Source organism: Lepisosteus platostomus, chromosome 13 (assembly GCF_059453375.1).
Source record: "Lepisosteus platostomus isolate fLepPlt1 chromosome 13, fLepPlt1.hap1, whole genome shotgun sequence".
Classification (NCBI taxonomy): Eukaryota; Metazoa; Chordata; class Actinopteri; order Semionotiformes; family Lepisosteidae; genus Lepisosteus; species Lepisosteus platostomus.
In genome coordinates, this window is record NC_142623.1 from 27,977,297 (window position 1) to 28,001,631 (window position 24,335).

Below are 24,335 nucleotides of genomic sequence, written 5' to 3' on the forward strand. Positions count from 1 at the left end.
TTTTATTTTTCTTTAAATCCATAAGGTTGCTCACGAGACTGATGTCCGAGCCCAGATTCGGTTGCAGTTTCAAGACGTCAATGGAGAAGTGGTTGCTGTCCAGAGATCAATGCTTTGCACACAGAAAGGAAAAAAGGCAGAGTTTAAAACTCTGGAGGGGGTCATCACTAGAATTAAGTAAGTTGTAATTGCAGTTTCGTTTCCTTGTCCACATCTCATTTTTGAAAAAAAAACCCCAGTAGTTCAAAAACCTGCATATGTGTTGTTTAATCAATGTTATTGGTTAAACATGAGGTTTCATGCATAAAATGTGAATAGACTCCCGATTCAGATTTCTGCTTTGATGCATTTACTTAGCAATCAAATCACTGTCTGTTGCTGTATTTTTAATATAACTTCTGCATTTCCTTAGTGTTATTTTCATGGTCATGATGTTCGTTTTTTTTTTGGCAATCAGAGGACATGAATTGCCTTTGAAATCAACATTAATTTAATTGCTTAGTATTTGTTTAAAAAAATATAAGAAAGTTTATGTTTAAATGCAGTGGGTGTATAAATTAAATAACAAATTATTATTGAACCAAATATATTAAGTGTTGACTATATCATCTTATAATTCACTAGTGATTTGAGGTATAGTATTTAAGTCTGCAGTATTTTTATTGCATTTTGTAAATTTTGTATTCTGTTCATAAGTTAAGTGTAAAAGGAAGGAAACGCTGTCAGTTTGAAATAGTTATAGGTATATTTGTGACTCACATAATCCAAAACGTAATGGCATTTCTGGTAAAATACATACGATTGCATGAGTAATCTCGTCATTTCTAGGTGTTCTCATAACTAAATAATTGAACGCATCTGAGTTTAGGTAGAAAATTGACTGTTTGAACTGAAGGTGGTAATGTGCTGCCCTACAGACACGGCGAGAAGGTGAGCCTAAGTTCGAAGTGTGCGGAGATTGACCGTGAGATGATCACGGCGCTGGGTGTTTCCAAGGCAGTCCTGAACAACGTCATCTTCTGTCATCAAGAGGATTCCAACTGGCCCCTAAGTGAGGGGAGGGCTCTCAAGCAGAAGTTTGATGAGATTTTCTCTGCCACAAGGTGCGGCAACTTTTTCTTAGAAGTGTTACCCATTCTGACTTAGCAGTAGAAAAAAAAGTGTGAAACTGAGAAGAGGATATCTACTATTCTGATGATATGATATCCTCATATCTAAATGATACAAAAAAAGCCTACTTACTAAAGGCCCTCCACCCCCCACGGCAGTGTAAACTCCTGTAAATGTCATGTTTACGTCAGTTTCTAATTTTGTCTGCTTCTAAAAATGTACTATGCAGCTTTTGAAATTTGAAAGCAAGAGTCCTCCTGTTGTATGTGCCTGATGACAGGCAGTGACTTTGTTTCTTCATAAAATCACTTAAGAAGAACATTAAGACATTTACAGCAGAAATAAGGCCTTTACTAGTTCAAAATATATTAATACGCAAGGAATCTCTGAAACTTACAGTATTGTAAATGCCTAAACAAATACATTATATATAAAATGTTTGTAGGCACATACTAAGTGTATAATTATATACCCTTTGCAGCCCAAAAGTACAAGACTTGTTCTTATAGTCTTCCTTCACAGATAGTTATTCCAAAGATAATGAGGACTGAATTTCAAAGCAGTGCATAGTTCTGTGGAACTTTCCTTCCAGCATCCTTACATGAGATATCCAAATTTAACATATACAGTGGTGCTAGAAAGTTTGTGTAGAATTTTCTGAATTTCTGCATAAATTTGACCTAAAATGTGATAAGATCTTAATCTAAGTCATAAAAATAAAGAGAACCCAATAATACAAATAACACACAAAAGCATATACTTTTTCATTCATTTACTGATCAAAATGATCCAACATTAAATGTCTTTGTCGGAAAAAGTATGTGAGCCTCTAGGATTATCGGTTCAGTTAGGGGGATAATTAGATTCAGGAGTGTCAATCAGTGAGATGACAATCAGGTGTGAGTTTGGGTGGTCCTGCCCTATTTAAAAAAACATAAACTGAGTCTTCACTACCAAAGTCTGGTCTTCACCACACAGGTTTGTGAATGCATGCCATTCCTTGATCAAAGAAGATTCCTGAAGACTTTGGCAAAAGAGTTATCGATGCTCATCACTCTGGAAAAGGTTACAAAATGATCTCTAAAGACTTGGGGCTTCACCAATCCACTGTCAGGCAGATAGTGTACAAATTGAGAAACTTCAACACCATTGTTACTCTCCCCAGGTGTGGTTGTCCAACAAAAATCACTCCAAGAGCAAGGCATATAATATTCCGGGATATCACAAAGAACCCCAGGGTAATGTCTAAGGATCTGCAGGCCTCTCTTGCACTGGCTAATGTCAGTGTTTATGAGTCCACCATCATGCAAACACTGAACAAGAATAGTGTGCGTGGGAGGATAGCAAAGAGGAAGCCACTACTCTCCAAGAAGAACATTGCTGCCCATTTAAAGTTTGCTAAAGACCACCTGGATGAGCCAGAAGACTACTGGAAGAATGTTCTGTCTACGGATGAGTCAAAAATATAACTTTTTGGCTTAAATAAGAAACGTTATGTTTGGGGAAAACCAAACACTGCAATCTAACATAAGAACCTCATCCCAGCCGTGAAACACGGTGGTGGCAGTATCATGGTTTGGGGCTGTTTTGCTGCCATGGGACCAGGACAGCTTGCCATCATTGACGGAATTATGAATTCTGGATTGTACCAGCAAATTCTACAGGAGAATATCAGGGTATGTGTCCGTGAACTTAAGCTCAACGGAATGTGGGTCTTGCAGCAAGACAAAGACACCCTTAACATACAAGTCAGTCTACCAAAGAATGGTTGAAGCAGAAGAAATTTCACGTTTTGGAATGGCCGAGTCACAGTCCAGACCTTAATCCAATAGAAATGTTGTGGCAGGACCTGAATCGGGGAGTTCATGCAAGAAAGCCCACCAACATCACTGCGTTGAAGCAGTTCTGTAATGGGCCAAAATTCCTCCAAGCCGATGTGCGAGACTGATCAACAGTACAGTAAATGTTTGGTTGAAGTCGTTGCTGCTCAAGGGGGTCACACCAGTTACTGAAAGCATAGGTTCACATACATTTTCCAACAGAGACATTTAATGTTGGATCATTTTGATCAATAAATGAATGAAAATGCATTTCCTTTTGTGTGTTATTTGTTTTATTGGGATCTCTTTAACTATTTTTATGACTTAGATGAAGATCTGATCACATTTTAGGTCAAGTTAATGCAGAAATTCAGAAAATTCTAAAGGTTTCACAAACTTTCTAGCACCACTGTGTTATGTATATGTATGTTGATATATAAAATATAATTTGGTATCCTCCACCTATGTCAGGATTTCATTTTGACTACTAAATAGAAAACCCTGGAATTAACAAACTGTTAATTTCACAAACTTAATTGATCAGAATTAACATATTGACATGTAGTATTTAGTTAAACAAGAATAAGACCAAGATTATTTTAATTGTCAAGTCTCAGTGTTAGACTTTTGGTGATTCTGTACTTATTCCCTCAAATTCTGTTAAAAATAGAGGGGTGACTCCACTTCTTTTGACTGACATGACTGCAAAGACTGCAGCACGTGTGCTTCCGTTTACAAAACATAGCCCATTTAAGACCAATTCTTTCTCTTACTGATGCAGAGAAGTAAGTGCTTTCGTTTTCTCCAGACTAGACTATTGCAATGCTTGCTAGCTTGATGATCCAGGAAATCACTTCAGAAACTCGAGTATGCCCAGAACTGTGCTGCTCAAGGGCTACCCAAGTCTTAAAATCCAAACATATTTCTCCAGTGCTAAAAAACCTGCACTGGCTACCAACTTTAATATTCTCTTGTTGATCTACCAGCCACAGCACAGTCTGTCACCTGAGTACCTTCAAGAGTTACTATCCCCATACATCCCAGTTCACTCACTTTGTTCTGCAAGCTCTAGACTCAACATTCCAAGAACTTCCCATCATATATTAGAAGACGCAATCTTTGGAATTCTCTTCCAGATCATATTAAAAACACACCCTCTGCTGATGTATTTAAAATCCTGCCTCATAACTTACCTAATTTCTTAACCAAAACATTTCTTACTTATGCATTTTTTGTATTTTATTATTATATTTTTTTCTGATTACTGTACATATTAAGATGAATTAGTTGCCTTGAGAATGCCCTGGATTGAAAGACAGTATGTAAGAATACAGTGGCCAGAGTTTGATCTGTATTTGTATCTGTATTATGTAATGATAGGTAAAACATCATCTCCAGAACATTAAGGTCAAAATCATGCAATCATTTGTGTATAATTACTTTATTTAGAGTTAAATTGAAGCTAGACGTAGAAACTGTACAAAAAACTGTAGAATGACTATTTTACTATTTGAATTGAGAGATGATAGTAAGAAAGATAATACAGCTTAAAAGTGTTCCTATACACTTACCAGTTTAATATAAACTCTTTCACTCCTGCACTGTTTTGGAGCACTATGCTCTTAGCCTGCCCAGTAAGAGATGTTTCAAGCCTCATCTGCAGAAAGCTAATTAATTCTGCTGCTAAAATATTGCATTCTCACACCACATATACACTCACCAGCAAATAGGTAATGTTGCATTGGTATCTTTAAACACATGCAGTGTTTAAGGAAAATATCTTTACTTGCAAGTTTAAATTATAAAGTCATTTTTTTAACATATTACAATATTCTAAATGCACTTGCCACTTTAAACCTTTTGTTCAATGTTGGTCATTTCCAACATTTTTGTTTAAAATCCCAATTGGAATTATTTGAAGTTAGTTGCCAGTCAGGAAAGTCTCTGCCTATTTTATTGTTTTTTTTTCTGTACCATTCCTAATAATGACATGACTGACAAAATCGGATGCCAGTATAAGTTGATGAACTTAAAGCTGCATGTATTGAGAAATAGGCAAAATATCTCTTAAAAAGTGCCAGGAACTTCGAAAGTTCACACATTCTAGAGGAAGGATTCACCAGTATGTTGGCAAGCATGTTTGTATGCTAGTTTGTGCGGTTTTTAAACTTAGGGATGTGTCAAATCTGTTGTTTGGTTATAAATTTCATGTACATTTTTAAATAGCAAAATTAGAATTTCTAGCAAAGACTCTTATTTTTTCTCATTTTTGAAATACATTTTATGCAATGTATGCTTAAAAAATTCTTCAAGTGTTCCCTTAAACACTCACCAAGGCAATTCAATTCTTTTTCTGAAAATCTTTCAAAAAAACTTTAAAATGAAATCCTGCAATGTTATTGACTGACGTCTTTAAATCCCTCTCTACTACAAACCCTTAGGTACATTAAAGTGTTGGACACGCTGCGCCAGTTGAGAATGAAGCAAGGGCAGTGTGTGAAAGAGTGCCAGATGGAGCTGAAATACCTGAAACAAAACAAGGAAAAGTCCCAGGAAATACAGGATCTCCTCAACAAAAGAGAATTGCAACTAGCAGCTTCTAAAGAACACGTGCAATCCATTGAGGGTCAGATTGAACCACTGGAGGTAATATTTCAAAATAACTTTGAAAGAACAGTCTCACACACACTGAAGCACAGCATTCTTAAAGTTGCACAAATAGCACTGAAATAACGTATTTTCTTTTTATGGTTTAACATTATCGTGTTGAATGTACATGTCACTATTTCAGAAGTCATGAGCCAAGGATGCTATTATAGCAAAATAGATTAAAATCTGCACACACTGAATGACTTATAAGTTATCTGTTTTACATTATTAAATGTTAAGCAAAAACATTCTCAAAAGCAATAAGTTAATCATACAGATTAACACTTGTTAAATTCATGGTTCTTGTTGTCTTTGCACCATCTGTATATCACGCATCCGTTTAAGGAAATGGCACTGTTAGCTACTGGGACTTTCAAACTGTTTCCAGTTCTCAAACACTAGTTATTTTTACTGTATGTTACACCACCTCAAGTTAAACAGCGCATGTAAGGACCAATTTGGACATCTCTGAATGGTAGTTTTATCACATTTTTTGAAAAAAAAAAAACCACTTGTCTCTTCTAATTATTTCCTCTTACTACTATTTAAGGATAATTTTCTTGTCAAAACGGTCTGCATGGCTTGGTAATGTAACAGTTGATGCATTTAACTCAAGTTCTCATAGGATGATTTCTCTTCATTCCCTTTAAGAGAAATGCCCCCATAAAAATATTAGAATTAAATTTCTCCCTAGAATTGTTATTATATACACATTAATTTAAAGACATTTGGTGGTCAGAGTGATTAGATACTAATATGAGGAGCTTCTGAATCTTTGAGTCTTTTAAATATTTTGTCCAAACACTTTCTTAGACCCGTCTAATGGATATTGATCAAACTTTGGGGAAGGTGATGAGACTTGACAATGACATAAAAGCTCTGGACAGCAGAAAGAAACAAATGGAGGAAGACAACCGTGAATTACAGGAGAAGATGGAGCAGGTATGGCATTAACCACTCATGTCAGTTATAAGTGTAAACAACAATGTTCAAATATAATTTATTTTTTGCAGATCTTATTTACAGTCTAGTTTATAAAAATAATAGGTATACTCCTGCGACAAAAGGGTCTCCACTTTTTTATGCATTACACAAGAGAATATTTTATGTAAATGGTTTCATGGAGCAAATAAATGTCAGTGCAATCCCATAACAACATTAGATGAATTTGTTTTTTTTATTGACAATTACATTTTGGGGGTTTTCAAACCTATCTACTGCATTGCATTAAAAAAGTACTGATATACCTGAGGACCTTGTCAAAAGTGTTAACCTGAGGGCTTTCCAATCCAGTTCCTAGAAGTTTGGTTGGTCATTCTACAGGTTTTCATTGCATTTCAGATCTTAATCACCACCTTTGGTTCAGCTGCCTTACCTAAAACAATTGAACAAACTCCCAGCAACTCGAGTGCAAAAAGAGACCTAGAACAATAGTGGAAACACGTGTCTTCATGGACTTAGATCAAACTCCCCTGGTCTGCTGCATTTTATAGCATTAGGCAAGCTTCTAATTTCAATCCTTATTTGATGTAGATGCAATATCTCTTTTATATCTGTGCCACACATGTGAGAAAATAAACCTTGCGAATAGAACAGTACTGTCTGTGACAGACATCAAGGAAGTAGTGGGTGTGAAACTGGGCTTTCCCCATGTCTGGTAAAAATACTCTCGGTCAAAAGCCACTTCCATTATTGGTGTCATTCATGTCTCAAGTGGACGGATTGTTACCTGGCATACACCAGATTTCCAGGTTCTAAATTTACACACTAGGTTACTGAAATTTAAAGAGCACAAGCTTCTACTGTAAAGTTGTCAAATGACAAAACGCTATTCGTTCTGCAAGTTTCTCTGCCTATCTAATTTTTAAGGACCAAATTGAAGATCCTGTTCGTTCAGAAAGTCTTACTTTTTTGACAAGGTGGGCAGTCAGTGATAGGAACCAGTGTTCTAAATGGAAATCACCTTTGGCTCTTTCGCTGATCGTTAAAGATAAAACTGCTGCCTGCCTAGTCATCTTCTGTAAATACTGCTGTCTCTGCATATTTCAGACTTGCTAATTGATCTGACCATTGATTTCAGAAATATTTAAGCTACGGTTTGTTAACACATGATAAGAAACGGCTATATGACTATAAAAGAAACTTGGTGGTATTTGGCACTGTATTCCCAGTCGCTTCTAAATTCTTTTTAGGAGATGTTAACACTTCACACTTGTACTTGACTTGTACTGTCTGACTAGAAATTCTCAATGACTAAACCTACCTGGGATTGGTCATAGTTGAAGAAACCAAGAAATTCGAGCCTGAAGTGTTCCTTCGTCCAGCCAAGCTTTATTGTATGCATACAAGGAACCACAATAAGCACCATAATAGTTATAGTACCTATCGAAGCTCAAAGTGGATATGGTCCTACAGAACTTATATATACACGTTTCCCCCCCCTCCTGATTGTACTCTTAATGCATGTGATTATAACAATTATACACACAAACAACACTACTCCTAAAAACAAAAAGTAAAAATAGTCTTTATGTTGTGGATTCCACCGGAGGTTGGACACGTCGACAGAATGAGGCATGAATCTACTGGTCCTTCCTCTGGACTTTCACAGTCTGTCATCAGCAGCATTTGGTACGGCCCCTCCCACTCAGCCTGAAGCGTCTGGGGTGGTATCTTTTTAATCCACACCCACTCTCCCAGCTGTATTTCGTGGCCTCCAGGAATGGTCTTTCCCCAGGCCGCCTTCACTTGGTGGGTGGTGAGGCCATTGGCCTGTGAAAGCAAATGACAATACTGCAACAAAGAATTAGTTAATTGTCTCGGATCATGATGGTGGCAACAAAAGTGTCAGTGAGACGCATTGGCCTCCCAGTGACGACTTCAAAAGGATTTAGTCCTGTGGTCCAGTTGGTCCCAGCTCTCAAACTACACAGCTCCATCCAGGAGACCCCTCCCACAGAATACTTGGTGAGTCTCTTCTTGAGGGTTCGATTAACCCTCTCCACTTTCCCTGAAGACTGAGGATGATGGGGGCACTGTAGATCCCAACTCACTCCCGGTGAGGCGATCACAGCCTGAAACCTTTCTAGTGAAGCGTGTCCCTTGATTAGAATCCAAGCTGCAGGGCAGTCCCCACCCATTGGGAAAACCGGCACACCATTTGACTCACACCTGGGTCTCCAATTTCAGGCAACAAAAGACATTAGGCAGTGAGGGCATGCAGGGGATTCGGTCTGCTGGCAGCGCCACATTCTTTTCTAACCCTGTCCATGTCCAGTTTTAGAGGCCTCAGCCTGAATGTTCTATAGCTGTCCTTTTTTTTCCACCAACAGTGGTCTCAGACCTGCATTCCCAGGGCTGCTTGCCTGGTAGCCGCATCTGCATAGTCGTTCCCTCGAATTACTGGATTAGATAGAGAATGCCTGCCCGGGACAGAATCAGGCCTTACAGCACTTACCCACAACTGCACCGGTGCCTCCCTTGGGCCAGGGAATTCCTGCTGGCTCTGCAAACTTACACTTAGGCTGTACTCGCTGGACAAGAGAGCCTCCCCACCACAGCACAAGAGAGTCGTGACTTTTGGAAAGAGGAGTCCTTACCTCTGATTTTGTCCACAGAATGCCGTCTCGGGTGCTGGGTGGGAAAGTCTTGTGTCGTTGGAGTACCCTGCAAGCAGTGCCAAATTATAGAAACCAAGAAATTTGAGCCTGAAGTGTTCGTTTGTCCAGCCAAGCTTTATTGTATGCATACAAAGAACCACAGTAAGCAACATAATAGTTATAGTACCTAACGTAGCTCATAGTGGATATGGTCCTACAGAACTTATATATACGTTCCCCCCCCCCCCCCCTCCTCCCCCCTCCTGTCTTTGATGTAACCGAAGGAAATAGAAACCTTCCTTTGTCATCAGGAGTTTAGTGTAAACATTTACCATTTGGGTAAACATTCATCATTTGGGGGTAAGTATGGGGGGAAGCCTTTGTGATCAAGCAGGCGTGATGATTACAGTTCAGCATGTAAAAGCCATTAGCAGGCTCCATCATAGTCAAAGATATAAGATGATAAAAAGTTGTGATATCATTTTTAAAAAATGCCAACAGAGATTTTAGTCTTAGGAAACTCAGTTATTTCAAGGTAGAACACTTACGCTTTTCTATAAGAATTTATTGAAAGTGTCATTACTTACATTTTATTGGTTTGATAAAATCAGTACTGTTCATTGTAATAGGCTGGCAAAATTAGCGAAAATAAGTAGCAGAATAATTGGGGCAAATCAGATCATCTTAACTATCCTCTACAAGCATAATAATAATGGCTTTCACTTATATAGTACTTTTTCTGGGCACTCTACTCAAAGCGCTTTACAGGTAATGGGGACTCCCCTCCACCACCACCAATGTGCAGCATCCGCCTGGATGATGCAATGACAGCCATAGTACGCCAGAATGCTCACCACACACCAGCTATCAGTGGGGAGGAGAGCAGAGTAATGAAGCCAATTCATAGAGGGGGATTATTAGAAGGCCATGATTGGTAAGAGACAATAGGAAATTTGGCCAGGCTAAATAGGGGTTACACCCCTACTGTTTTTGAGAAACACCCTGGGTTTCTTAATGACCACAGAGAGTCAGGACCTCGGTTTTATGTCTCGCCGGAAGGATGGCACCTTTTTACAGTATAGTTTCCCCGTCACTATACTGGGGCATTACGACCCACACAGACCACAGGGTGAGCGCCCCCTGCTGGCCCCACTAACACCTCTTCCAGCAGCAACCTTAGTATTTCCTGGGAGGTTTTCCATCCAGGTACTGACCAGGGTCACACCTACTTAGCTTCAGCGGGTTGCCAGTTGTGAGTTAAAGGAGCCATGTCACCCTGCAAGCATAAGGTTTGTAAAGAAGGCTAAGCACGAAAATGTGTATGTCACCCCAACCATTGTGAATTTACACTATTTGCATCTAGGAGACACCTCTATGTCACGCAGGTGTGAAAGTAACAAACTCAGGAAATTGTTCATCCCCACTGGAATATCTCTTCGAAACAGTGCAAAGTAACTTTATCACCTGTAACACTTTTGTACTCTCTATGCTGTTAATTTTTCATGTATTAGTGTTGTACTGGAATGTGCTGTAAAACAATTTTTCCCCAGAGCATAATAAGGCTTGAATTGAATTTTATATAATTTTTTGTGGTAGGCCTTTAACAGTTGTTTAATGTACGTTTTGTATAATGCAAAGTCAACCTCTTCAGAGTGCAGTTCAGCAAATGAATAGTGTATTTACATATTTTATTTTGATGTTTTGCTTCAAAAACTTCTAAATCATATAATATATGAAAGCACCTTAAATTCAAATTACATTTCTACATATACATTTTAAGGTGTTATTGAAGATGATGCCATTTTTTCAAACCTAGAGCTACATACTTTTTCCAGCATAGAGAGTGAGTGTTTAATATAGACATGAAACAGTATAGTTGTTTGTGTTATTTGTTTAATCAGACTGTGTTCATCAAATATTGTGACTGAGATGAAGATCAGATCACATTTTAGAAGAAAATACTGCAGGAATAGATCATTTCAAAGGATTCACAAATTTTTCTCATTAGGTTTTCTTTTTCATAAGCTTTGAAGTTTTGAAGCTCTGCTGTGTTATTATAATAGCCCTAACTTAGTAAGTTTTTGATTGTGCAAAAATATTTAATGTGGTACCTAGGAAACTGTATCAGTGCTTCATTGTTTGCAATATACTTGAGGCTTTTATGTCTATTAATAATTTTGTTCTCCCTCAGTTTTGAATGCACTACATCATAAAACGTAATCTGCTGTGTATTTTTTTGTATAAAATCTCAGAAGTGTTGTTAATTCTGGAGGTACTTGCTGGTGGTCCACTGAAGAGCGATGCTCCAGCAGAAGGCCTGTTCCTGTTTCCCTGTGGTGCACGTGTCACTGTATGTCATTCCACTGGTGTCAGGAGTTCCAGGGCACAGATGAGCAGCTGAGAGAGATGTACCAGAACCACCAGAGGACAGTGAGAGAGAAAGAGAGGAGACTGAATGACTATCAGCGTGAGCTAGAGCGAACTAATAGAGAATACCAGAGACTGAACCGCCAGAAGTCTGATCTGCTGGTGGAGCAGGGTACAATTTTTTTTCCACCTTTCAAATTATTAATAACCTAAAGCGGATAGCATAGATAATTAAGAGTCTATATGTGGCGGCAGCTGATATACAAATAAGTGAGCAAGGCTTCCCTTTCATTGTAGTTTGATCCATTGCAGGCTTTTCCATAATCCTTTGTGAGATGTTGAATATTTAAAAAAATGTTAACTTGTTTTATAGAAGCATGCATAAAGTTTAATTATTTGCTTCTTTTTTTTTAATGAACATGATCGTGCAGACCCTAGAATCCATCAGAATGACTCAAAGTGGGAGTCTATTAAGTAGAATGCTTTATTTTACCATTCAAACATTTGAACTATTCCTTTGTATTCCACTGTAGCAAAAACACTTTTTAATAGAGATGTGTTGGAGAAGCTAAAATATCCACTGCAGCAGAGTATTTCAGGTATATTTTGAGTTTGCATGTAGGAAAACAGTGGGCCTTTACAAAAAGAAGGCGGCCCACTTATTCTCATATTGCTTATGAGAATAAGGAATTTCCATGATAGCATGTTGTACGTCGACAATAATTACTCACGTTTGTCTGCAAAACATACATACCTTTCAATACCAACTCCTTGTGTATATATTGTCTGTGTATTTGTGGGTGCTTATATAGATATTTTCTTTCATACTAGGCCGTCTTCAGTTGCTGGCAGACCGAAACCAGCAGAGCATAAGGAACAGAGATTCTCATGTGAAGGCCTTAGCTGCTTACCTGGAAATGGATGGCTATGAAAGGTCACCTTTTAATGAGAGGCAGCTGCAAAGCTTCCAGGGACAAGTTAAAGAGCGCCAAGATAAGGAGACAGAAGCATTAAACCAAGTGATGGTAGGACTATTTTCATAACAGAATAAGTGTTTCTTGCAATTAAACTGCAAAAAGAGAAAAGAAAACAGTTAAACTGAACATGTTTCTTCTCTAAACTGAAATGTCTTTTTATACACAATTACAAAACAGGAATAACAGGAATGGGCTTGTGCCTTAACAGCAACACATTTAAGCAGTTCACTGGTGGAAATTTGTTATTTTTTAGCTAAATAAGGTAGTCTTGGCATTTCTGATGCAGAGTTAGCAAAATGAAATTGAAACAACAGATATTTCCTTACTGTAACCTCAAATATATTCTCAGTTAGTCTTCAGATATAATTTGTTCCTCAGTTAAAGTCATGTGGGGACCTTCATCCTTGGCAGTGGACTAGAGTTCCCAGTTGAAATGAATAAAATAAAGACAAGTCAGGATATGGAGATGAACTAGTAATAGGTTATAGGTAATAGGTTTATTCTATGCGTTGTCTGCAAAGGAACAAGTAATAGGTTTATTCCTTGCTAAAAAGAGAAGAGAGAAAACACAACTTGAAGCTTCACAGCCAAAACGTTGTTTTCTCTCTTCTCTTTTCAGCAAGGAATAAACCTATTACTTGTTCCTTTGCAGACTACGCATGCTGACGCAGCTACCCACCTGAACTACTTCAGGATATGGAGATACTGCACAGATGATCCGTAGACAGAAGGCTGAACTGTTTCATTAAAAAAAGAACCCATTTATTGCAATTTATTTAATACCCATCTTATTTGCCTTTTAGGAATACCACAATTTCATGCTATTATTATCTTGACTTGGTTTTGACTGAAAGCTAGCAAAATACATCATGATCTCATTTCTGCAAAACTGAAACTTAATTGATCTCTTTGAAGCCTTTCTGTCTTAAAGAACTATTGTCTACCGAGTTTAGGAAGAACAGGCTTTAAAAGCCCATATATGTTCAAGATATAATACCTCCAGTTGGCCTACTTATACAGCACGTAGCACTCTGTAGATTGAATTAAATATTTTCTTTGTGAAGATTGTATTTGTCTTTTGCGAGCAAGAATTATCACTATTAAGGTATTTTAATATTTTGAAATAATATGAATATATACAGTATATGTCTTGCAATTATCTAATAATTGATGTAAAATCTTTAATTTCTTCAACAATATTAGAGGGATCTCCAAGAGAAAGAAGCAATGAAACAGAACGCTATGGATGAGATACGAGACAAAAAGACAGGACTGCAGCGAACAATTGACTTAAAGATGGACCTACAGAATAAAAAACAACAGGAGCTGAAAAGTGTGAAGAATGAGCTGCTGAAGTTGGAGGGGTCATCAGACAGACTGCAAGAGATGGAGCAAGAACTTCTGAAAACAGTGAGTAAAAAGAAAAAGATTTTGAACTGAATGTTGAAGATAACATCAGTTTACTTTTCTTAGATAGAAAACTACAGTACACTGTTGCTTGATAGCCTGCAGTTTCACTGAACACCATGAAAGCTTCTTTTATTCATCTGTAAACGTGAGAGTTTTGACTTGAATAATGCCTTTCAGCCATTCCCAGTGATAGACTACATTTATGTTAAATGGTAATAGTTCTGGAGTTTCATATCTCCTAATTTCTCATTCAGACAATTACTCAGCCTCATTTAAAACAAACTTCTGATTAAGGGTCTGGAAACAGTTCTGAGTATTGTACTCCTTTTATTTAATTATTATGCACATCAACATGTATCTTAACCTCTTTGCATCTGAAGGCTTGCTTCTATTTTTCGTGTTGTTTTAATCTAGGTTATTATTTATTCCTCTCTCTCATTTGAAGGAGCGGGAACTGGAGAATGTTTTGGAAACCTCTAACATAGAAGCCCTGAAGGCAGAGGTTACAGACCTTCAGAGTGAGAAAGTCGAATTGGACCGTTTACAGCGCAAACTAGACCAAGAAATGGAGCTTTTGAATTCACACACAATGGCAAGGACTCAGATGGACATGCTGAAAAAAGATAAGGTAAAACATGTTGACTCACTCCTGTTGTAGCATAAAAGTATAAATGTTTCTAATAAAACTTGCTCTCTCTTTACCTGCAACCGTAAAACTTCACCGATCTTAATAGAAGCTCAATGCTCAATATAATTTTACCTTTGGAGAACAACACTTAAATCCTCTTCACATATGTTTTTCAGTGTGTTTTAATTTAAACAAATTCGCGGGCCAAGAATACATGGAATTGTTTCTTTTCTTACTAGGTTGATAAGGATGAACAAGTTAGGAAAATCAAGTCTCGTCACAGTGATGAACTGACGTCCCTGTTAGGTTATTTTCCAAATAAGAGACAACTGGAGGACTGGATTCATGCAAAGAATAGAGAAATTAATCAAACAAGAGACAAACTGTATAGGATGACGTAAGTATACAAACGTTTTCACAGTTAATTATTTAGTTGCTTTAAAGTACTTTTTTAGATAAGGCATTGCTGATGTGCACATCAGTCCCATCTGTGGTAAAGCTTTCACATAAGGATATTGGAAGTTTTGTTCCTTTGTTCCACGTTTGTTCCTTTAGATCTCGGAGGATTCCCCTAGGCCCGTAGAGGAAAATATTTCTCTCTGCTGTGACTACACATGGTTTCTGTAAGAATTATAAACCACACAAGCTCTCTCACACAAGCTGTGGCAATTAATTGTATAATAGAGCCGTGTTCTATGACGTTTCATTAGTGGGTGATGTTTTAGATTGTGTGATGATACGGAGCCTAAAGAAAATTCCGCCACGTTTCTGTTCTTAACAGTTGCTTTTGGTTTTCACAAATGCGAGGTGTTGGGGAAAAAAATCACCTGTTTTAGTTCTGAATAATATTTTTCAGGTAAACTAAATACTAAGGTGTAGAAGAGTAAGTTGGTTGGCCCCTCCTGGTGATTAATAGATCTTATTGTAAATTCCAGTTTGCATCATCCGCTTTTAAGGTTATTGTTCTTCCGTTAGGTTACGTAAATATAATTAAAATATGTAAGCTCTGTACTGACGTTCTGAAATCAATTTGCAGTTCCACAAAACTACATTTTACTGTAAGAAACACTAAAACATTTCATGTAGATGTCAAAATCATGCTTAGTGAGTTGGTATAAATGAGGATCACTGCTGAAATGAAAATTGTTCTTTTGATCAGAACCTTTGATTAAGGAGGTCCTTTCTTTTTTTCTGTATTAAAATATTGACAGTACTCTCTCTTTAGATGAATATTTATCTTTAGATGGAAAATATAACTAGGGTAGTAATTATTATTCAGGTTGTTTTCAGATCATATACAAGCTCTGTTCTTTTTTCACAGCTGTTCTTTTAATTACAAATTAAAACACATACTTACAGCCTGCTGTGCTTTTTAAAGTGTAGATCTGTCTCCCTCTAGTGGACCTGTAGAATATTATAAACTAGACAGACTTTTCTGCACTCTTTCAAATCCAGATCCATCCAAGAACAGACATGGTAATTTAAAGTCACCTCTTAAATTAAAATTGAAAACATTTTCATTCCTTTGAATTATACAGTTTATAACACTGTTGTAACAGAACGAATAAGGTTCTTGATCCCAAGATGAAGTAAAACAGATGAGTTTATTGCATGCAAGGAACAATAAAGCCGAAGTCTTGTTTCCCGCAAGAAACAACAAAACCGAAGTATTGTTCCCCGTACTGTTACAAACTTTTGGGTTACATAGTGTCTTCTTCTCTGTTTCTGACATCACTCGGTCTGATGGTAAAGAGGGGGGTTCATGGTATTTGGCCAGTTTACGATGTTCTGGACAAATGGTCAGTTTAAGATTACACCCAGGGGGGTTCCTAGCTTGCATCTGCAATCCTTATCAGTTAACCCCCTTCCCTGCCATAAACCCCAGCTTGTGACTTAGAAGTCTAAACGCCCTACAGAAAGGATTAAATTCAAACCCCCGTCTTCACATCTTTCTTCATTCCCCCCTTATAAAATATGGCATACGTCAGTGTAGCCTATTTTTATACATACAATGTCAGGGCAGATCTTTCCTTTCTTGGCGAACAGGTATGTATTGCCATGACATTGTACGTTCCACGGTTATAGCAAGATGTGATACATGTTTTTGTGCACGTGATGATTACAATTATACATATAAACAATACTATTCCTACAAATAAACACTGTAAAAAGGTTCCACCCCAGGCCCCAAACACAGACTTTACCCAAGACCCAATTCCCCAATTTTCAGTATAATAGTCCTGATATTTCTGTCCCTCATTGTAAATGTGTTGGGCCAGATCTGAGATGTGCTCAGAATTATCAGGAATATATGTGCAGCATTCAGTGCCAATTACTGCACAAGTTCCTCTTTGGGCCGCCAGTACATAATCTAAAGTTAGTCGGTTCTGCATGGCCATTGTTCTGAGGGCTACCATCTCATCATTAACAGCCTTCAGACTAGATGAGGTAGAATTTGCTAATCGAGGCCATTTGAATTAACTCTCGACTCAGAAAGTTCATGCCGGCTTGTGGAAATATTATACCTAAATAAGATTCCCAATCAGCCAATTTTCTTTGTGGTCTGTGGTTAGGTCCGAAGGGGCTGTGGGTTTGAACACGGATATGAGGAACCACATATCCTAAATAACATGAGCCAGACCACTGGGCTGGCAACCATGGGTAGGCCCGTTTTCCACAAATGAAATATGTTCCGTTTGGCGCTCCCCATGCCTCTGAAAATAAGAAGCTTATACCGAATTGTGGGGTGTGCCGATCCCATCCTGGAATTTGGAAGGTAGAGGTGGATATATTTGCAGTGATGGTAAGGTTGCAACGACTCCATCCAACCAAGTGCAGACCATTATTGTGCTTAAAACACGTTTCCCTCACGTTCCTTATTTAGAGTCAGGTATGGTGGTGTATGGCTTCTGTTATATTTAGGGGCGTAAGAGCCTGTGAAACTCGTGGGCTCTAAGCCTCGCTCCTGTAGATATTGTAATGTTGTGCAGGTTAAAGTCGTGTTATGGCAACCCCCATAGTTTGTCATATTAAAATCTCCTAAATTATCCCTCCAAATGATCATGCTTATGACTTCCTCGAGACGCCAAGGAATGGCCCCCATAGGAAGTCCTCCCTGTACATATTTGGGTAATGCGGCACACACCCAGCAGGCACTTTGGTTGGTTTTCTTAGCTGTCAGATAGGAGAGGCCTAAAAAGGAATTAATTCCATGTTCTCCTTTGCGGGAGTGATGATCATTAATCCCTGTGGAACATAGTCCTACAGTAACCATTAACGTTATTAACAGAAATGATTTAATTCTGAGTCTGTAACTGGGGATGAGGGTCGTCGGCAGTGTGACGCGTGGATCCAGCGATCTTTTCCTTCCACTCGAACCGCAGACTCGGTTGTCAACCTGGTAGGGTCCGTCCCACCTGGGCTGGAGAACCTGTGAAGGAAATTTCCTGATCCACACCCACTCTCCTGGGATGAGGTTGTGCCCTCCTTCAGGTGGTGGTGGTCCCCACGCCTCCAGGACCTGCTCGCGGGCTCCTTAGGTGGCCTCTGTCAGCAACTTGCAATAATACAAAGGAATGGTTGATCCATCTGAGGAAACCCCAGTCTCAGCACCTGTAAGAGAACTTGTTTCAAATTATTACAGGCGGCTTTTGCTGCGGGAACCAAGGCAATCTTGTCCTTGTACTGCACTCCCCCCTTAAGCAGATCTGTTAAGAGTTGTGCTCACCCTGTAAAAACATTGCACCCAGGCCCTGTTAAAATTTCACAATGCTAGACACAAAAGGGCCTTATCATAACTGCTTCTATTAGACACTCTAAAGCTGAAGCAACTCAGACTTGTGGGTTTCCTCGTCAGGGGAAGCACTCAGAATACCATCAACATACTGAGTGATCACCGTCAGTTGAAGCCACGTGATACCCTGTTCTGGATAGTCATTCTTTGTAATGCATAATATTCCAACCCAATAGATCTGGGATAAAACCACCCATTAAAATCTGGTACTCGGCAAGTAAAACTTGCTGTCCCAATACTCCTGTGGCCTCCTGCCATCTTCCCATATACATTAATCTATAGCACACTGTTGAACAGAGGAGTGAAACAAGCATGACAGTAGTGCTCCAGTATCCCCTAACAGAGAAACCAACACTCCATTAACAGTACATTTTTAACCACTGGACTGGGACAGACTTAGGGAGGCTACAAGGGATTTACAGGATCTAATCGTTAGGTAAACAGATCTTCTCACAAGACGTTATTCTCCCCAGTCTCGATTCTAAACCTACAGCGTTTCAGCATGTCTGGTTTCGAGACATTCGAATAAAACCAAATTGTTTCCACTATTGCAACTAATTGTATAAAAATACAAAAACTCTTATATTTTCCAATCTCCTTAAGTTGATTTTCGTCAAGTCTCTTTAGTTACGTCTCTAGCCAGTCCCGCTGGCTAAACACACTCACACCGTCATTTAGTATACCAAAACTCACAGTTACACACATACATGCCGGCACACAAATTCATAAAACACACATACACATCGAGAATATATTTTTCTCTTCGTACTACAATGTGCTGTATTCTTGTTTTACTTCTACATTAATCCTTTTAATTCCTGAAGCGCACTCCAGGTTCGCTTCATTTCTAATTTCGGGTACGGTACTTTAGCCCACCGGTCAATATCTCCCAGTTTTGTATTTGATCGTATGGGGGAATCAGGGAAGGTAGGTGCGAGTGCGGACCCCCCTCGACGGGGTGCTAGACACTTAGAGTGACGCTGTCATCAACAGCGCCAGCCCCCGCTACATCAGGCCCTCTCCCGCTTAGGGTGAGAGTACAGGTCTGCGGGCGCCCTCTGTTTAAGAAGGGAGTTCCTGTTCCGTCTCTATCACACTCGTACCAGGTGTCATCCCACTCAGACCCCCTGTCTCCATATGGTCACTGTGGGAATTGATCCCAATTATTTTCATTTCCTGCCTGTCTGTTCCCCTATGGGAGAGCAGGATATAACACATTAACTAGTGCAGTGCAACCAGGAACTAATTCTTCTTTTAGTTTCTGATTCTCCTGCACTGCCTCTTTTCGCTTTTGTTTATTCTCTCTCGTAGCGAGTAAAGTATCTTTTCTTCCGGGTTTTTGTTTTCCCCGTAAACACACTTTTAAGTCACATCCCAATTTCTTTTTTTTTTTCCTCATGTATCTGCCACCACTGGTGCCGGCCGTGCACCAGGGTGGGAGCTACATGCTTGTGCTTTTGCCAATCAATACTCATATACTTTCTTTACAGACGTCTTCGCCCCAGACTCCCTCTGACAAACTCAACTTTTCGCATATTTTTCTCCTTTTTTTTCCCGATATATAAACGGACCCTTCCACCACTTTCTCAAACCATCAGTTAGCACACATGTTCGGTCTCTTTAAGATTCACTTTTGTCGTGTGTGAGGTAACAGCTCATACATTAAGGGGATGCTTTCACTTGAAAAACCTGTGCATTCCTGCACTCATTCAGCCAAGGGCGTCTGTTACCTCCAGATCTAAATGCCTCTCAGAGACTTTAGAGAGGACTTACGCAACACTGTTCACAGGTAAGGAACGAGACCTCGAAAACCCCCTTTCCTGATCAGTAATTCACCATCCCCAGAACGCTAGCATCGCTGCTTTTGCCCCGGGGTGGACTTACACACTGAGCTCAATCAGGGCGATTCTCGGGTCTCAACGTCCTTTAAATCCTGCTACTTAATGCTTTGCTCTTTTATTATGAGGTGTGTTTATGTTAGTGTCGTGCGTGTGTATATGTATTTCACAAACAAGGAAAACACCAAGAACATACATATATATATATATCTCCTACTTCTGTTTCCTTTAAAACAAAAAACCACGCCACGCCAATCCGTGCATGATCAAGGCGTAGCTAATCTCAGGACCCCGGGCGCAATTAAGGCCCACACCAATCCTGGATTCTACGTGCATTTAATGTACCACTCAGCTCCAGAACCCCGGGCGCAATTAAGGCCCACACCGATCCTGAGCCTCAGAACTCCGGGAGCAATTAAGGCCCACACCAGTCCTGAACTACGTGCATTTAATGCGCCACTTGCTCTAGAACCCCAGGCGCAATTAAGGCCCACACCAATCCTGAGCCTGAGAACTCCGGGCGCAATTAAGGCCCAAACCAGTTCTGACCTTCAGAACTCCGGGCGCAATTAAGGCCCACACCAGTCCTGAACTTCGCGGTAAAGGTCCAAAACCCGTTCAAAAACTCCACGCGCAATTAAGGCATACACCAGCTTCGAACGCCTGTACACAATACCGCGGACCGCCTGCCAGACCAAATTCTGGGCTTACAGCAAACAACCCATTACATACACCGGTATCTTCCCCGGGCCAGAGGAATTCGGGAACTCACGTTTACTCCGTCGGGCGATTCTCGCAGGGAGCAGAGACTTTCCAATAGGTCAGAGAGAGTCGAGACTTTTAAATAAAAGAGGAGTCCTTACCTCTTAGTAATTTGCGCGCTGACCGTCTCTCCTGCCGATGGGAAGTTCCACGCCTTCTGGAGCATCCTGTCGACAACGCCAAATTTGTTGTAATAGAACGAATAAGGTTCTTGATCCCGAGATGAAGTAAAACAGATGAGTTTATTGCATGCAAGGAACAATAAAGCTGAAGTCTTGTTTCCCGCAAGAAACGACCAAACCGAAGTATTGTTCCCCGTACTGTTACAAACTTTTGGGTTATATAGTGTCTTCTTCTCTGTTTCTGACGTCACTCGGTCTGATGGTAAAGAGGGGGCTTCATGGTATTTGGCCAGTTTACGATGTTCTGGACAAATGGTCAGTTTAAGATTACACCCAGGGGGGTTCCTAGCTTGCATCTGCAATCCTTATCAGTTAACCCCCTTCCCTGCCATAAACCCCAGCTTGTGACTTAGAAGTCTAAACGCCCTACAGAAAGGATTAAATTCAAACCCCCGTCTTCACATCTTTCTTCAACACCAACAAAAAAGTTAAAGAAAGTATTTGAAATATTGAAACATCCCATGATTCATATGAATAATATTTTCTAATGACCAAATGGTTTGTGGATAATTAATAAGATTAATTAATAAAAAATGAATCAGTCACATGTAGTTGTAATGGATACTTTAATATATGTAGACTAAGGAACATTTTTGGAACATTAGTACTTGTATTCTAAGAGGTAGCAATTAATCAAAGAAAAAAGTACTAATTCTTGCTGGTGCACTGTTGTGCTTAGAGAGATGTGAAATAAAATACTATGTGAAGTTATGGGATTATGATTGACATGCTTTAGATTAGTACATTATTAGTGCTAAGTGAAGTATTCAGTGATGGTTGACTTTTCCATTTTTTTCATACAAGTAAGGACCTGGCTTCTGGAGAACAGAATAAAAACCACAGTGCTGCTGAAATAAGACGCAAGGAGCAGCAGCTGGAGACTTACCAGGAGAAACTGTTTGAAGTGTGTGGAAATCAAGACTTTGAATCTGATCTCTCTAAGCTGCAAGATGACATAGAAAAAACCTCCAAGCAAAGAGGTGTGGAGATGTTTTTCATCAGTATCACTTATGGAATGTGTCATAGAATAAATGTAGCATTGCTTAATTACAGATTAATAAACATATGGATGTTTTGCAGCCTGGTTCCAAAAACTGTTTACAGATGGTTCCAGTAACTTTATTCACCCCTATTCATCCAACCAATGACCATCAATTCAGCTCAGTCAGACTCACCCATTCAATCTTGTCTTTACATACGAGATCTCTATTGACAAAAGCTTTGAATGAAAACACATCTCTTTGTAATCCTCTCAGTCTTGAAATAGATGATTTTGAATTGGCTGGAAAATTCAAATTGAAAGGATGGCTTTTACAGTATGATTAGTAAGTCTGTTACAACCTTAACACCCATGTATGACTCTTTGATAGTGCTGTCAATTTATTCTTTATACAGATATATATATATAACATAAGAAGTAAGTTTTTTTATTTAAAAAAACCAATGCAATTCACTACATTATACTTTTCAGAAGATGTGGACTGTTTCTTTTGGGAATTGGAAATTTTACAGAGGGTATATTCTTCCTCTGGGTTTCTGACATCTGTCATGAGATCCTTTGTGTCATGCTATGTTTGAACCAGAAATAAAAGTACAGTTTATTTCAAAATACTATTTCAGATGAGTTTTTCTACCTAGATCGTTGTTTTGGTGGCTGTAAAGTGTCTTGGGCTTGAGCTTTCTGAGTGTCTGCTCTTTTGCCAGCTATGCTCGCTGGGGCCACAGCAGTGTACACGCAGTTCATCAGCCAGCTCACAGAGGAGAGGGAGCCCTGCTGCCCGGTCTGCCAGAGGATGTTCCCTTCCGAGGCCGAGCTGCAGGATGTCATCAACGACATGCAGTCCAAGCTGCGCCTCGTTCCCGACAAGCTGAAGAACACCGAGCAAGACCTGAAGAGGAAAGAGAAGAAGAAGGATGAGATGATGGGGCTGCGACCTATCAGGTATTGAGCCACACGAAGCTCCAGATTCACAGGGGATAATGTTCCTCGCGCATCAAAAACCCCTTTCATTTTCTGTGTTATTTTTGGATTCATATGTTTCTTTTTGGGCGGCAAGTTGGGCCGATGGATGGCATTGCTGCCTCACAGGGCTGAGGCCCTGGTTTCTGTATTTTCTTCCTATGGAGGTTTTCTCCCACAGTCCAGAACTACACTGGTAGGTTCATTGCTTTCTGGGAAAAACCGTGGTGTGAGTGTGTGTCTGTATACGTGCCTGTGTCTGTGTCAGACCTGCTGGGATAGGCTCTGGCTCCCCCAGGACCCAGAATTGGAAGAAGTGGTTAGAAAATGGATGGATGTTTAATTTTTAATTAATATGCACCATGTTTTTTGGATTATTAAATTATTTTCTACAGATTCTAAACACGGCTTTACATTCACACTTCATTTTAGGGATCGCAGAATTACACTTTCTAATTGGATTAAAAAACAATTGTGAATGAACTACCATTTGCATTTAACTCAAGGATTAGGGATATGCTTCAGGTTACTGTCAGGTTTTGTTACTGACATGAAATTATTCTATAGTACAGACTGGTCACTCTATTACTAATAATTTTATCAATGTTAACCTAGTGAAATAATTGCAACACCTAGGTGTTTGTGTCATTTTTGTTTCATTGTTTATCTAAATGCTATTATCAGATCAGCTATATCACACTTGATCCTGGAAGTCTGCCATGTCTTCTGATTTCATTCCACCATCAACATGCCTTGTAATGAGTTTATTTGAATGTATTATTTAAATAAAGCCATTATGTCGTTCTGATCCTACGCAATTGTAGCCAAATCTACTATTTATCTAGATTTCCTGTTGTTTCCAAATCTTTACTCATTGGCAGTTATATGTTCCCTATACAACCTGGTGGACCAAAACCATCCAGCACCAGGAATGAAGATCGCTGCTTTATCCTGTCCTTACAATTGCATAGTACAGTGCACACACATAGCTGCAAGCTTATTTCCACAAGAGGTCACTGTAGTATTAGGAATGATCATGACGTTTCTCATTATTACTGTTTTTACTTCAAGTGTGTTCTTTACTTTTTTTCGTATGATTTTTGTTACCTGATTAACAGCTAATTTATTTAAAACTTAATTATTATAAAAGTTATATTTGTACATAATTATAGCCTGTATCTTGCAATTCCCATAAAATGAGACCTGACTCATCCCAAATTTCCAAACGTGATTGTAATAT

General features: G+C 39.1%; 1 protein-coding gene across 2 annotated transcripts in view; it reads left to right on the forward strand.

Moving 5' to 3' along the window:
• rad50 (RAD50 homolog, double strand break repair protein) overlaps positions 1-24,335 on the forward strand; it is a 49,871-nt gene that overhangs the window by 8,764 nt on the left and 16,772 nt on the right. For both annotated transcript variants that reach the window (XM_088603964.1, XM_088603963.1), the window contains exons 5-15: positions 26-177; positions 918-1,103; positions 5,372-5,576; positions 6,393-6,521; positions 11,552-11,717; positions 12,377-12,570; positions 13,726-13,932; positions 14,378-14,560; positions 14,800-14,957; positions 21,940-22,115; positions 22,840-23,077. In XM_088603964.1, coding sequence (XP_088460090.1) covers positions 26-177; positions 918-1,103; positions 5,372-5,576; positions 6,393-6,521; positions 11,552-11,717; positions 12,377-12,570; positions 13,726-13,932; positions 14,378-14,560; positions 14,800-14,957; positions 21,940-22,115; positions 22,840-23,077 — 1,994 coding nt within the window. The remainder of the gene's footprint in view (positions 1-25; positions 178-917; positions 1,104-5,371; positions 5,577-6,392; positions 6,522-11,551; positions 11,718-12,376; positions 12,571-13,725; positions 13,933-14,377; positions 14,561-14,799; positions 14,958-21,939; positions 22,116-22,839; positions 23,078-24,335) is intronic.